The sequence below is a fragment of the Kwoniella pini genome, chromosome 1 (assembly GCF_000512605.2).
Source record: "Kwoniella pini CBS 10737 chromosome 1, complete sequence".
Classification (NCBI taxonomy): domain Eukaryota; kingdom Fungi; phylum Basidiomycota; class Tremellomycetes; order Tremellales; family Cryptococcaceae; genus Kwoniella; species Kwoniella pini.
In genome coordinates this window covers 1,985,060-1,999,176 of record NC_091716.1, presented here as the reverse complement: position 1 = coordinate 1,999,176, position 14,117 = coordinate 1,985,060, and the positions used below count along the sequence as shown (strand labels likewise).

General features: G+C 35.0%; 6 protein-coding genes across 6 annotated transcripts; 4 read left to right on the top strand and 2 right to left on the bottom strand.

Moving 5' to 3' along the window:
* Positions 1 to 2: 2 nt before the first annotated feature.
* On the top strand, positions 3 to 2,528 carry I206_100765 (homoaconitase, mitochondrial; the record flags this gene model as incomplete). Its single annotated transcript, XM_019152342.1, has 4 exons — positions 3 to 205; positions 350 to 679; positions 759 to 1,960; positions 2,020 to 2,528. The coding sequence occupies 4 exons, from the start codon at positions 3 to 5 to the stop codon at positions 2,526 to 2,528; spliced, it is 2,244 nt and encodes a 747-aa protein (XP_019014480.1).
* Positions 2,529 to 2,961: 433 nt separating this feature from the next.
* On the top strand, positions 2,962 to 4,306 carry I206_100764 (uncharacterized protein; the record flags this gene model as incomplete). Its single annotated transcript, XM_019152343.1, has 5 exons — positions 2,962 to 3,252; positions 3,354 to 3,704; positions 3,776 to 3,812; positions 3,887 to 3,985; positions 4,068 to 4,306. 5 exons carry the CDS (start codon positions 2,962 to 2,964, stop codon positions 4,304 to 4,306), a joined length of 1,017 nt encoding a protein of 338 aa, XP_019014481.1.
* A 177-nt stretch (positions 4,307 to 4,483) lies between these two features.
* On the bottom strand, positions 4,484 to 6,396 carry I206_100763 (uncharacterized protein; the record flags this gene model as incomplete). Its single annotated transcript, XM_070202271.1, has 6 exons — positions 4,484 to 4,808; positions 4,889 to 5,077; positions 5,156 to 5,462; positions 5,570 to 5,813; positions 5,892 to 6,021; positions 6,080 to 6,396. 6 exons carry the CDS (start codon positions 6,394 to 6,396, stop codon positions 4,484 to 4,486), a joined length of 1,512 nt encoding a protein of 503 aa, XP_070058372.1.
* A 669-nt stretch (positions 6,397 to 7,065) lies between these two features.
* On the bottom strand, positions 7,066 to 8,647 carry I206_100762 (chitin synthase export chaperone; the record flags this gene model as incomplete). The annotated part of the gene is made up of 8 exons (XM_019152345.1): positions 7,066 to 7,266; positions 7,334 to 7,410; positions 7,476 to 7,535; positions 7,602 to 7,710; positions 7,781 to 7,978; positions 8,056 to 8,166; positions 8,236 to 8,420; positions 8,497 to 8,647. The coding sequence occupies 8 exons, from the start codon at positions 8,645 to 8,647 to the stop codon at positions 7,066 to 7,068; spliced, it is 1,092 nt and encodes a 363-aa protein (XP_019014483.1).
* A 659-nt stretch (positions 8,648 to 9,306) lies between these two features.
* I206_100761 (uncharacterized protein) lies at positions 9,307 to 10,966 on the top strand (the record flags this gene model as incomplete). Its single annotated transcript, XM_019152346.1, has 6 exons — positions 9,307 to 9,436; positions 9,509 to 9,699; positions 9,784 to 9,929; positions 10,038 to 10,257; positions 10,444 to 10,870; positions 10,935 to 10,966. 6 exons carry the CDS (start codon positions 9,307 to 9,309, stop codon positions 10,964 to 10,966), a joined length of 1,146 nt encoding a protein of 381 aa, XP_019014484.1.
* A 347-nt stretch (positions 10,967 to 11,313) lies between these two features.
* Positions 11,314 to 13,846, top strand: I206_100760 (2,3-bisphosphoglycerate-independent phosphoglycerate mutase; the record flags this gene model as incomplete). The annotated part of the gene is made up of 11 exons (XM_019152347.2): positions 11,314 to 11,392; positions 11,496 to 11,511; positions 11,612 to 11,779; positions 11,902 to 11,960; positions 12,028 to 12,519; positions 12,718 to 12,827; positions 12,897 to 13,023; positions 13,097 to 13,311; positions 13,380 to 13,563; positions 13,627 to 13,746; positions 13,812 to 13,846. 11 exons carry the CDS (start codon positions 11,314 to 11,316, stop codon positions 13,844 to 13,846), a joined length of 1,605 nt encoding a protein of 534 aa, XP_019014485.2.
* Between the last annotated feature and the right edge of the window lie 271 nt (positions 13,847 to 14,117).

The following is a 14,117-nucleotide window of genomic DNA, read 5'->3' as shown; positions in this document are numbered from 1 at the left end:
AGATGGTCCTGCTACCACGACTGACCCGTCTGGGTGCTCATCAAAAATTAGCATTTATACATGCTCGACAGAGTGGACGATTTTACGCCACTGTATCTAATCCTCAGACTGTCATTGAAAAGATTGTACAGAAATATGCAGTGGATTTACCTCAAGGTACAAAAGTTAGAGCTGGTGACTATGTAATGATTAAGCCTGAACATGTGTAAGTGGGCTTCTTCCTGAACCAAATGCAACTTTAAAAATGCAATGAGGAAAGATTGTATAGACTGTCTTCAATTCGTCTATCCGCGCTTGTATGAAGGTGTGTAAGGAATCTAAGCTAATCTAATCTCTTGAATATGTATAGAATGACTCATGATAATACAGGGCCAGTCATATCCAAGTTTCTTTCCTTATCATGTTCAAAACTTGATAATCCTCGTCAACCAGTATTCACTCTAGATCATGATGTACAAAATAAATCCGAAACAAATCAAAATAAATATAAGAAAATTGAAGCTTTTGCTAAGCAATATAACGTTGATTTTTATCCCGCAGGAAGAGGTATTGGACATCAAATTATAGTTGAAGAAGGATATGCGTTCCCAGGACGAATGGTAGTCGCTTCAGATAGTCATTCAAACCATTATGGTGGTGTAGGATGTCTAGGTACTGCAATAGTAAGAACTGATGCTGCGTGAGTGAATCACCTAGTCTGGTCATACAGACCCTCAAATCCGTCAAATAATGCTGATGTAAATGGGTTCTTCCGGCAGAGGTATATGGGCAACGGGTAAATTCTGGTGGCAAATCCCAAGGGTAGTCTCTGTGTCTCTCGATGGAAAGCTTTCACCAGGTGTCACGGGAAAAGACGTTATCGTCGCTTTAGCTGGTTTATTCAACAATGATGAAGTTCTGAACGCCGCTATAGAATTCACTGGAGATGGTATACAGCACTTGTCAATCGACGAAAGATTGACAATAGCAAATATGACAACTGAGTGGGGAGCAGTAGCTGGTGTTTTCCCAATAGATAATAAATTGGAAGAATGGTACAATAACATATTCAAGAAGAATGAACTTCGAAGATTCCTGTCTCAGCCTTCTACATCAAGTATGGCACCTATACCTGAACCTTCTGATCCTGTCAACTCTACCTCCCCTCATCCTCGACTTAATCCCTCTCGCTTGGAAGATGCCATAACGAATCGACCTACCGCCGACGAGGGAGCACACTACGCATCCAAATTATCTTTAGACCTATCAACCTTAGTTCCTTACGTATCTGGGCCAAATTCAGTGAAAGTAGCTACTGCCTTACCTAAACTTGCTTCTGAGAACATCAAAATCAACAAAGCCTACCTTGTATCATGTACCAATTCTCGTGCATCGGATATAGCTGCCGCTGCTGACGTACTTCGAGGGAAGAAAATAGCAAATGGAGTAGAATTTTACATTGCTGCTGCTTCAAGTAGAGTGCAAGAAGATGCAGAATCATCAGGTGATTGGCAAGCTTTAGTAGATGCAGGTGCGAAAACTCTTCCAGCAGGTTGTGGACCATGTATAGGATTGGGTGTAGGGTTATTAGAAAAAGGAGAAGTCGGAATAAGTGCTACGAATCGAAATTATAAAGGACGAATGGGATCGCCAGAAGCAATTGCTTATTTGGCTTCTCCAGCTGTTGTAGCTGCATCAGCAGCAAAAGGATATATCTGTGGACCTGATTCTTTAGATTTCAACGCTTTACCTCAATTTGATCAACCCAGAATATCCATAATAGAAGAAAGTTCTGATTCTGCTGCGCCGATCGAAGTTGACGAAGCTTCCCTTGAACCTTTACTCGATGGTTTCCCAGCATACTTTGAAGGACCATTACTTTTCGCTCCTCAAGATAATTTGACCACGGATGGTATGTACCCTGGTAAATATACTTATCAAGATGATATTACACCTGAAAGACAAGCCGAAGTGGTAATGGGTGAGTTTGAATATGAAACATGTCAATGATTTTAGCTAAAGCTAATTCGAATTTTACAGAAAACTATGATCCTAAATTCGCTGCTATAGCAAGAGATCTTCGATCGACTTCACCTTCTTCTTCTCCTTCCGGATCTGCGAAATCGGACACTAAACCAGGTGCAATTTTATTATCAGGATATAATTTCGGAACTGGATCTTCAAGAGAACAAGCTGCAACTGCAATTAAAAATGCAGGAATACCTTTAGTAATTTGTGGATCTTTTGGTGATATTTTTAAAAGAAACTCCATAAATAATGGATTAATTTTAGTTGAATCTCCAAGTTTAATTAAAGATATGACTGAAAAATTTGCAAAAGATGGAATAAGAGGTAAAGGTTCAAAAGATGGTGAATTAACTGTTGTACCTAATGAATGGACAATTAAAGTTGATACTAGACGAGGTCAAGTAACAGTCAAAATGGGTGAAGAAGGTGAAAAAGTTTACCCAGCTGCTAAAGTTGGAAGAAGTGTACAAGAATTATGGGTTAATGGAGGTTTAGAAGGATTTATTAGGGCTTCGTTATAGGTTTGAAGTCGCTATGGCCACTTGTACGGATTTCGCTGTATCAAGGCGGGGTGTGTGAGAAGTGGAAAACAGAGTGACAAGGTCTTTTTGTAGTATTCAGACTATGCATATTATAGTACAGTTCTTTGAGATTTCACAACACGAGATTCTTTGGTTAAACAGGCAAAAACGTTACTGAATTTTGGCTTAATTTCAATCAACCAGATATACAAAGTGGAGGTTGTTGTTTGCGGTTTGAAGAGAAGTCGTAAATCATTCGATCAATATGTTAACCTAAAACTGAAGTGATGAATATATATATATACTCTCAACTTCCAACTATCTTCCTGCAACATCGTTAATTCTTTCCGCTTAATCTTCAAGTAATCGATATTCCAAATTGACAAATACCTTATAATACTTTTCAACAAATCAAAAGTAAATCAATTTGATCATGTCAAACATTTCAGAACCTACTTTTGACGATTTACCTACTTTCGATGCAAGGAAATTTGAACCTCCTTCATGGGCTAAAGAAACATTTCATCAATGGGGAGAAAATCATGGTGAAAGTTCGAAATCATCTAAAAGCAATGATAAAGATAATGTAACTTCGAAAGATGAATATAATCAATCTTTAAATTTAAATAATGAAAATTCAGATGATGAAATAGATATTTGGGAAGATGCTGAAGAAGATATAATTGAACCAGAAGAAGCTAAATTTAATAATGATGAGCTAAAAGTGAGTTTCCCTTTTTTTTATTTTCATGAAATCTAAAAAAGTCCAAAATTATCATGTTAAAAGGAGTTTTCGTTTTTATCTAATATATATTTCGTTTGTAGGATTTACTTTTTAAAGCCAAAAAATTAAAAGAAAATGGTAATGAATTATTTAAAAATAAACCACCAAATTATGAAAAAGCTATTGAATTTTATTTAAAAGCTATAAATCATTTACCACCTACTCCTGAACTTGATCAAAAGGAAATAATAAAAGAACAAGAAGAAAAAGTGAAAATATCCAATAGTGGAATAGAAGAAGTAACTGATGAAGAAGCTTTTAAAATTCAAGAAAATTCAAATAAACTTAATAATTCCAATCAAGAAGAATCTGATAGAATTAATATACAATTAGAAATTAAAGAATTAACTAAAGCTGTTTGGGGTAATTTAGCAGCTTGTTATATTGCTATTGTCTGTTTAACTTTGATTTTTCAATAAACAAATTTAATATTTCGCTAAATTGACTTGTAATACTTTTTTAGAAAGATGATAAGAAGGCTGTAGAAGCTTGTACAGAAGGTAAGCAAGCTTTTAACAACTCAATCAATGTCGGAATCTTATACATATTTCATACTGATACTTTTATATTGTAGCTTTAAAAATTGATCCAAAATATGTAAAAGGATTACATAGAAGAGCTACATCAAATGAGAGAATAGGAGATTTAACAGCATTATTATCTGCTAAAGAAGGTAAAAAATCTCTTTTGATTTTTTTACAAGTTGATAAAGTATTTATTTTAATTAATAATTATTGTTTTTTTTTTTTAATTAGATTATACATTATTACAAACTATTTTACCTAAATCATCAACAATTTTACCTTTTGTAAAAAAATCATTATCAAATTTATCGAGTCAAATTGAAATTAAAGAAAAAGAACAAATGGATGAAATGATGGGTAAATTAAAAGAAATGGGTAATTCACTTTTAAGTAATTTCGGTTTATCAACTGATAATTTTAAATTTGAAAAACAAGATAATGGTGGATGGGGAATGCAATTTGAACGATAGAGTAATTCAAGTTGAATTTATATATCATCTGCGTTTATCTTGAGATGATAATTAAAGATGATATATTGTGGTATCCAACAACGAAAAAATATGATTTCAATACTTGTTGATACGTTCAATCAGAATTGGTAGATAAAGACTGAATATTATGCATACACCATAATAATCAATTTCATTTTACCTTCTTTCACCACCATAAAACCAACTTCCAACTCCATATCTAATTATAAAAGCAATTAAACTTCCTAAAACTTGAATTAATCCCATAAGAATACATAATTTATCTTCTTTTAAAGGTCCAAAATGAATTAATAAAAAATTCAAAATAGTTAAATTTGTTGAAGATTTAATATATTCTTTATTATTATTATCATCAACATCATATTCTAATTTAACTAATTTTAAAATTGATAATAATTTTAAAACAATTATTGTTTTTTTAGGTGGTGAAGAATCAAATAAAACTTTTGAAGGATTTAATAAATTTGTTTTTTCGTCATAACTATATATAAAAGATATTTATTAGAACTTTTTTCTTTTGTGGGAAATGATCTTTTTTGAAATCAAAAAAAAATATCTCACGATGGTAATCTATGTCTTGGACATTTTACTAATCCAAATAATTGAGGACAACTTAAAATGAAATTAAAAATTTGAGGTAAAAAAAATAAAATTAAAGTTTTTGAAAAATGACCTTGAATTGCAACAGCTGAAAAAGCCATTCCAGTAAAATAACAAAATGTATCACCTGGAAAAGCTTTTGCTGGATACCTTTTTTTTTTTTTTCAGAAATAATTATAATTAAAATTAGTTATAGATTCGATTTAAAATAAAAAAAATCAAACTTACCAATTATGCCATAAAAAACCTAAACAAATTCCAATTAAAGGAATCATAAAATATAAACTCATTAAATGTCTATTAACAACTTCACCAATTGCCCAATTTAATATTCTACCATTTTCAGGATTTTTAAATCCAAATAAATTTAATAAATTAATTGACCAAATTGGTAAAAAAATTAAATCATTTATTGAAATTGAAATTGCTATTATAAGTGCTTGTAAAACTTCTACACCATTTATACCTGCTAATATATTAATAGAATTTGTTGTAAATGTTGGTAACATTATTAAGTATAAGTAATATATTGGACCTATAAAGAAGATAATATAAAAATGAATCAATATATATATATATATACATATATACAGCTTCATTATTTCCATGAAATCGTTTTATGATAAATTATTTAAAACTCACCTAAATCAACTATATTACCTTTCATAAATCCACCAAAACCTATACTACTTAACCAACCTACAATACTTTTAGGTAAAACAATACTTGTAACTCCTCCTACAGAATAATAAACTAAAAGTGTAGGTACAGCAGATACTATAGGTATTGGTAATTTATGTCTCCATCTTATATCGAATAAATCATCTATAAATCCTAATAAAGTTGCAGTAAGTAAAGAAAGAAGTGAAGAGAGGTATAAAGTGAGCTTAAAAAAAAATTAAAAATTAAGCACAACGGTATTTTCTTCCTTTGATTTGTGGATTATATTGAATTTTTTACTCACCTCTCTTTGAGGAAAAGTTTCTGGACTTGAAAAAGAATGTGATTTAAATAAATGTGAAAATGGAAAAGGAATAAATAACATCATTAAAGCAAGATATAAACTTGCACAAGGTAAACCTAATGATTCGGGGCTATTTTTTTATTTTAGATATCAACAAAATGTCTTTTTATTTTTTTTTAAAAACTCACACCCATGGTCCATTTAATTTATCACCAGATTTAAGTAAATCTCTACCTTTTAATCCTTTTAAAATAAAACTTTCAGAAACTTTAGGTATTAACCAAATAGAAATTATAAATGCTAATAAACTAAAACCTAAATTTGCTTGTAAAGCAGGAAATTTATATTCATCTTCTTTTATTAATGATGATAATGATGTTGAAAATTTAAATATCCATTTAGGTATAATTAAAGGAATTAATGGATTTAAAATTAAAATTAAAGATATAGGTAAAATTGTTAAAGTTAAAAGTATTGGTGGACGATGACCATATTTTTGTGTCATTTTTTTCTACTTTTTTAACAAGGTCCCAATGAAGGGTATATACCTTGACTCGATTGTATTTGAAAATTTTGGTTTTTCGAAATTATAGAAAAGAATTGATTTCATTTTGAATTAAGAAATAAATCAAAAGTGTTCAATGTCATTTGAACGTGGACTACGGACGTGGAGGTAAAGTATCGAGACAATGAATTTACGATCGAATTACCCTGAATTCAACAATAATAGTGCTTAATGCAACGAAAAACGGATCTTGACTGTATTCATCATTGTTTAATCAATGCTTATGCCTCGAAATCAATTGAGTAAGCTCCTATGGATACCGGATAAAAATTGGTTGATTAATCATCGTAAATCAAGTCCATATCATGATTCATTGTCTCGTGAATTACAGTAAAAATATAAAGAGAAGCTGGATATAAGTATGAACGTGTCGTTAAATACGGATCAGATAAATCACAAAAGTTGCTAATTGGTGAATGTGGGAATTACCTGATACACGAAGGAACAATGAGGAGATCTTGAAATGAGTCACAAACGATTATGGATGGTAGAAGGGGAGAAATGTTAGAATGTTTCTGAACAGCTTCATTTTGTAGATAACCGGTACCTTCTCCGAAGCGGGTAAATTGGCTTCCTTTCCTTATTGGTTCTATCTACTTTCCCGATGAATTAGTAATGCCCTCCTCCATATTGACCATTTCCTTGTGTATAGCCGCCTCCGTATCCCCCTTGACCGAAAGCTTGTTGGCCATATTGTTGCTGAGGATAATTTCCATAATAATTGTTTCCTCCCATTCCACCTACTAGAGATCCGCCTGCACCTCGGTATGATGATTGAGCATCGTCTTCTGGGTAATATTCGGATCCGCTCTGAGGGTCACGATTACGAGTCAGCACTTCTGCGACTGATCTTGCACTTTCCAAAATTCTTACTCACAGCCATTAGTGGATCCTTCACTTCCCAAACAGCTGCTTTGGATCCAACCGAGAATTCAAGATCTTCTTTGGTGATAGCTGTGATAAAGATGTTAGCTGACGTTCCGAAGTGTGATTGTAAAGTCTGAACCTGATTAACTCACAATCCCAGTATTTGTAGATCATCATCACCGTCAACAACATAGCCATGGAGAAGAAGAAGACTGAATTCATACAAGTTTCAGCCTTCATTTCCATAGCTTCTGTGACTCGGAAAATACCAAACTCACCTCCATCTACGTAATGGTTGACTTTGTCGCAAATGGTGACGCTGAAGGCGAGTAAGAGGAGAATACCACAAACATAGAATCCAGCCATAAAGATGAGATCTCCGACAACCTATTCCGCGAGAAAAGAAACTTTCATCAGCAAATTTCCTGCTCGACCACATTCAGTATGATGAACTTACCCATCGATCATCCAGTGTTCTCACTACTAAGAGTAGTTGCGATACGAAGTATATGACCGCACAGACGGCAGGGAAGATGAGATAGGTAACGAATAGTCCGGTAGGCTTTTCATATGAGAACGAAGCGTACCCCTTGAATGTCGCTATGGCTACGAAGAAGCATATTCCCCAAATGACAAGACATGATAATCGAAGGAACTGTAATCGAGAAAAGGTCAGTATCATCCCTTCTATCAAAGTTTGGAGCATTATTTCAGTCAGAGGCGATGATTTACCCATAAACTTATTGGCGTTCCATCTTCGTATAGTTGGAAACCGACAAAACCGTTGATTAATATACACCAATACAAAGCTCCTACTGCTCCAGCATAGACTGCAGCAAACCACTAAAGGTATTGACCATTAGCACTTATATCCTATATTTCCTGAGATGACGGAACTGGTTCTTGACTTACGGGATAAACCGCATGACTTGTAGGTATGATAGCGGAATCCAAAAATATAGCCAAAAGTTCAACAAACATGTACATGTAAAAGAAAGTTACGATTTCTTTTCTACCAACTGCAGTGTATTTCGATCGTACGTGAAATAACATAATTGCTGCCATTCCTAATGCCGCTATGTGGACGAAACATGTTGCTAAGGCGATCCAAATTAGTTTAGTTTCGTTTTCTGTCCATGACATCTAGTATAACAAAGAGTAAAATAGACTTACCAGGTTGAAAAATGATTTGTTTTCCTAATTGTACATTCCTACTGTAACAAGTAGCCATAGTACCTTGGGAAGAACCCAATAATGGACAAACTACTAAAGCTGCATGTTCACAAAAATAATCGAAAGAACCAAATTTGAAAGCGTGGGACATTTTGAATAAGTATTATATTTTCCAGTAGAAAGGAGGGTAAGAGTAATCGATTATGGGTAGGGAAAAGAAGTTGAAGCTTCAAGATGTGCTTCAAGCCCTGGTAGACCGATCAACTGGGTATGATGGGAATTATTAAAAATTTAGGTAGTCCACAGTATTGATGTTTATTGAAGAAAGGCGAATGGCGCGTCAACAACGTTCAACTAGCTGTACCTCCTCCTAACGATGCTTCAAAGTATTTTGCTTTGATCTATCCGATAGTTTGAGCTCGGCCGATGTTGCTGCGATCTTTTTGTTTTCCTCGTTATAAAGCTGAAGGTGACGATGATAGGTCGACTTATGATAATTATCTAAAGACAAATCTTTAAAATGACGAACTGATTAAACAGAAGGTGAAAAAGTCATAACATACAAAAGACGAGGCGATACACGGGGTATAATAATAATATGATCATTACCCTGAAACACATTAAATCACATTAATCATTATTATATATGATACCCCCATCTAATCACTTTATATCGCGTCGTCACCGTGTAATACAATACAATACAATACAATACAATATACGATGATCAATTCAACTTTATCCAAGCACTATAATTGACTATAGCTATATTAACTCGTCTCGTTATACCTTAGTCATACTCAATTCAAGATGGCAGACGATGGTGTTCCTCTCCCATACCCAAACCTCAAAGTTGCAACATGGTATTATCAGATAAATAATGTTGAGCGATTGAAAGATGAAGCTAGCACTTCATTTTGGAAAGCAGTCGAAGAGGACGGTAAGTCATCTAGACCATCATCCAAAGGTATTTGTGGTAGTTTTCAGTTCTAGCTGATTGTGATTACTATAGAAATGGCACCTTATTTGAAAAGTATATCATCGGATAAATCAGATTTAATAAATACAATAGAAAAGAAGAATAATGAAAAATTAGAAGAGTTTGAAAAGAAATTGAAAGATGATGAAGAAAATCAAGGTGATAGTGAGATCAGTGAGACTTTGAGAGAGAAAGCTATGTATTTGACTAGGATAGGTGATAAGGTAGGTCTTGAGTCGTATTAACAATCATCCATTCAGTGATCGAAGTTATGTCAAATATTAATGCCTTGTTTATTGGCGATTTAGGAAAGAGCTCTTCCAGCGATCGAAAATGCTTTGGAGAAAACTGCAGGCTTAGGAGCAAGGATAGATTTAGTTCTCGCTATGGTTAGGATTGGACTATTCTTCCAAGATACTCATTTGGTAACTACGAATATCACCCGTGCGAGCGAGTAAGTTACCGTTCACTGAGGATATAGTTCTTGCTTTTGTTGCTATATTCTACAATCTAGTCTTCAATACTCATGAGTTACGACTGATCTGTTTGTTACCCGTCATAGCTTGATTGATTCTGGAGGTGATTGGGATAGACGAAATCGATTAAAGGTCTATCGAGCAATCCACCATCTTTCAATAAGGGAATTTAAAGAAGCTGCCGAACTACTCATTGATTCTCTATCGACATTCACTGCTACGGAGTTGATGGAATATGAAGATTTCGTAGCTTTGACTGTGCTCGCTGCTGGTGTGGGATGTGATAGGAAAGGAATCAAGAGTAAGGTGAGTAATTATCTGGTTGGCGTCCTGGTATATTTGGTAAGCATAAGACGATGCGATGCCCGGTTCAAATCGACGGATACGTCGAAATCTGTAGTACTGGGAATATGTATCCTCCGGACGATGATCTCAATCTCGTTAAACGCAAAGGAGAAATGCTGAACTGATTTTTTATTTTATTTTTTTCAGATTTTAGCAAGTTCCGAAATCAAAAGCACAGTAACATCTATACCACAACTTGAAAAAATGACAGAATCTCTATATAAATCGAATTATTCAGAATTTTTCTCGGCTTTAGCTGAAGTAGAACAAATATACTTATTAACAAATCCATTGTTAGAAAAACATTCAAGATATTATATAAGAGAAATGAGAATTAAAAGTTATTCACAATTACTTGAATCATATAGATCTTTAACAATAGAAAGAATGGCTAAAACATTTGGAGTTTCAGAATCTTTCATTGATAGGGATTTGAGTAAATTTATAAGTAATGGAAGATTAAATTGTACAATTGATAAAGTATCTGGAATTATAACTACTCAAAAACTTGAAAATCAAAATAAGAGTTTAGTTTATGAACAAGTTATAAAACAAGGTGATATACTTTTAAGTGGTGAGTTTGCTTTCATCTTTCGCCTCCGATATAGCATTGTTAGCTGATTTCAAATTATTGTTAGATATTCAAAAATTACATCGAGTGGTGGGATAGATAGTGAAGACCAGCTGATGATTTCGAGAGTGGTAAAGAAGATATACAATTGTAATTAGATGAAATCACAATGCATAAATAACGTCTTTCCAAGCTGTTCCCAATTTCAATCATGCTCATGACGCTTATCTATAATTCGCTTGAATTGATTCTGAACCATTTATGACGGAATCAAATTTTCCCCCAATTACAATTGAGCGATAAATTATAGTGACGTAAATACTAGTACTCTTCCTGGTTATTCTTAACTTTTCCTTTCATTGACTACTAGTATTTCTATATTATCCTTTCTTCCTTTCTTTTCCTCTTCAAGTACAAATACACTGTCAAGCAGTTTCCAAAACAAAATGGCAACTAGATCAGCAGCTTCACCCGAGATAGCGCAAGATGCTAAGAAACAAAAGACAGATTCTGTTCAAGTTAAGAGTGAGTTGTTATTTCTATCAAACTGATAACAATGGTCAACGTTCTTCAGATTGACTGCGAGTTAAAAGAACTGAGCTGATGAGTTATGTAAATAATCTTTCAGAAAAGGTCTGCTTAATGTGAGTTTAGTAATGAACATTTCTCACATACCGGGTCTCATCAATCAAACCCAGTATCTAGTGGATAATTTACTGATATCATCCGTCCTCACTGTGATAGCGTTCACGATGGATGGGGTTTATCGGATAACGAAAAAGGAAATGCAATTTTCCATGGAGATACCACACATATGGATGCTATAAGGGATAAACATAATTTCGTAGAACTTGAAGCTCATGGTTTAGCTGTTGGTTTGAAAGAGGGTTTAATGGGTAATTCCGAAGTAGGGTAAGTTGGCTTTACTCTACTCTATTGTCCGTTGGGAATCCAACAATACCTGTTCTGACGTACCTATATGTTATGTATGTATCCTGGTCGGAATTCGACGCTGATCAATCTACGATTTGCAGTCACTTGAACATTGGTGCTGGTCGAATTGTATGGCAAGATATCGTCAAGATTGATCAAAGTCAGTCAAGTCATCTGAGTTTGCAAATCTCAATCCCCTACTAATGTTTCCCATTTATTTCGCTTAGCAATCAAGAAAGATGAATTCCAAAATCAACCAGCAATTGTTCAAGCTATGGAACACGCTAAATCAAATTCAGGTAGATTACACTTAGCAGGTCTTATCTCAGATGGAGGTGTTCATTCTCACATTCAACATTTATTCGCTTTACTTAAAGTAGCTAAAAAACATGAAATTCCTCACGTTTACATTCATTTCTTTGGTGATGGAAGAGATACAGCTCCTAAATCAGCAACTAAATATATTGGTCAATTACAAGATTATATTAAAGAAATTGGAATTGGAGAAATTTCAACTGTTATTGGAAGATATTATGCTATGGATAGAGATAAGAGATGGGATAGAATCAAAATTGCTATTGAAGGTTTAGTTGAAGGTAAAGGAGATAAATCTACACAAGAAATTTTGATTGCAGATGTTGAAAAAGGTTATGAGAATGGAATAACGGATGAATTTATTAAACCTATCATTTCAGGTAGTGAAGATTCCAGAATCAAGAGTGAGTATGAATTATTTATCAAAGGCGAGCGAGTCAGAGCTGGAGATCCACGACGGATGCAAATGGAAGGGAGATTTGAAGCGTACTCGAGATGATCTCTGGTCAGAATCAAGAGACACTCGGACGCAGGCGGGGGAGGGGTAGGTGGGAGGTGAGACGGATCGTTAGGAAGTCGCTGACATGTGGGCTTTATTGCAGAGGGAGACACACTTTTCTTGTTTAACTACCGATCTGACAGAATGCGAGAGATCGCTTCCGTTCTCGGTCTCCCTGACAAGCCTATGGAAGTCAATGTCCCTGAAGATTTGGTAAGTACACACCCGCCTAGATCTTTGTCCAGCATCCTTCAAAGAGTGATAACTGATCTTCGGCTGTAGAACATCACCACCATGTCCAGATACAACGCTGAGTTCCCATTCAACATTGCTTTCCCACCTCAGGGAATGACCAACGTCCTAGCCGAATGGTTGGGTAAACAGGGTGTCAAGCAATCTCACATCGCTGGTGAGTTATACTGGCTTTTCGAACGGTTGTTTTAATAGGATAGTCAATAGCTGAAAGTATGATCTCTACGTAGAAACTGAGAAATACGCTCACGTTACTTTCTTCTTCAACGGTGGAGTTGAGAAGCAATTCCTAAACGAACAAAGAGAAATGATTCCTTCGCCCAAGGTTGCAACTTACGATAAACAACCCGAGATGTCAGTCCAAGGTGTAGCTGATAAAGTCGCTGAAGTCGTCAAATCCGATGAATTTGAGTTCGTTATGTGTAACTTTGCTCCTCCTGATATGGTACGTCTTGCTTCCCTTTGATACGTACAGGGCTCTCTAGTAAGTAGCTGAAGTAATTATCTCGACAGGTCGGTCACACTGGTGATTACGAAGCCGCTGTCAAAGCTATCACAGCTACCGACAAGGCCGTCAAGACAGTCTACGATGCTTGTGAAGAAGCAGGCTACGTATTGTGTGTCACTGCCGATCACGGTAACGCTGAACAAATGTTGGACCCAGTTACCGGAAACCCACACACTGCTCACACCACCAGTAAGCAATCATCTTTAAGTAGCTCATGCTTTCGGATCCCAGCTGATGCATCTATTTGTTCAGACCACGTTCCATTTATTGTGACTGGTGATAAGGGAGCTCTTGAAGTATCTTCTGAACCAGGAGCTTTGGCTGATGTAGCTCCTACAATCTTGGCTATTTTAGGTCTTCCCCAACCAGAAGGTAAGCTTTTGCGAGACTCGCAAGCGAAGCAGCCCAATGACGAGCTGACATGGATTGAAATATAGAAATGACCGGTAGATCTCTTCTTTCTAAACAATAGATTACTAAGATGGAATCGTACACAAGGATAGATGATCGGATTAGAAAAGTTGTTATATGCGGGTACTTTCAGTGTAGTGAGAATAGAAAATAAGTGATATCATTGCATGAATGCATAAATGAATTGAGTATGCAGATGTTTCTCTTTTGGCTTTAGTACGGCCGAAGTTGTTTACGGCAGATTGCCGGTGATATCGGGCCGTTGAAGGTGGAGGATGACCACGATTTTACCGAGTATACTATCACACTACTTAAGAGTCGCATATATATGG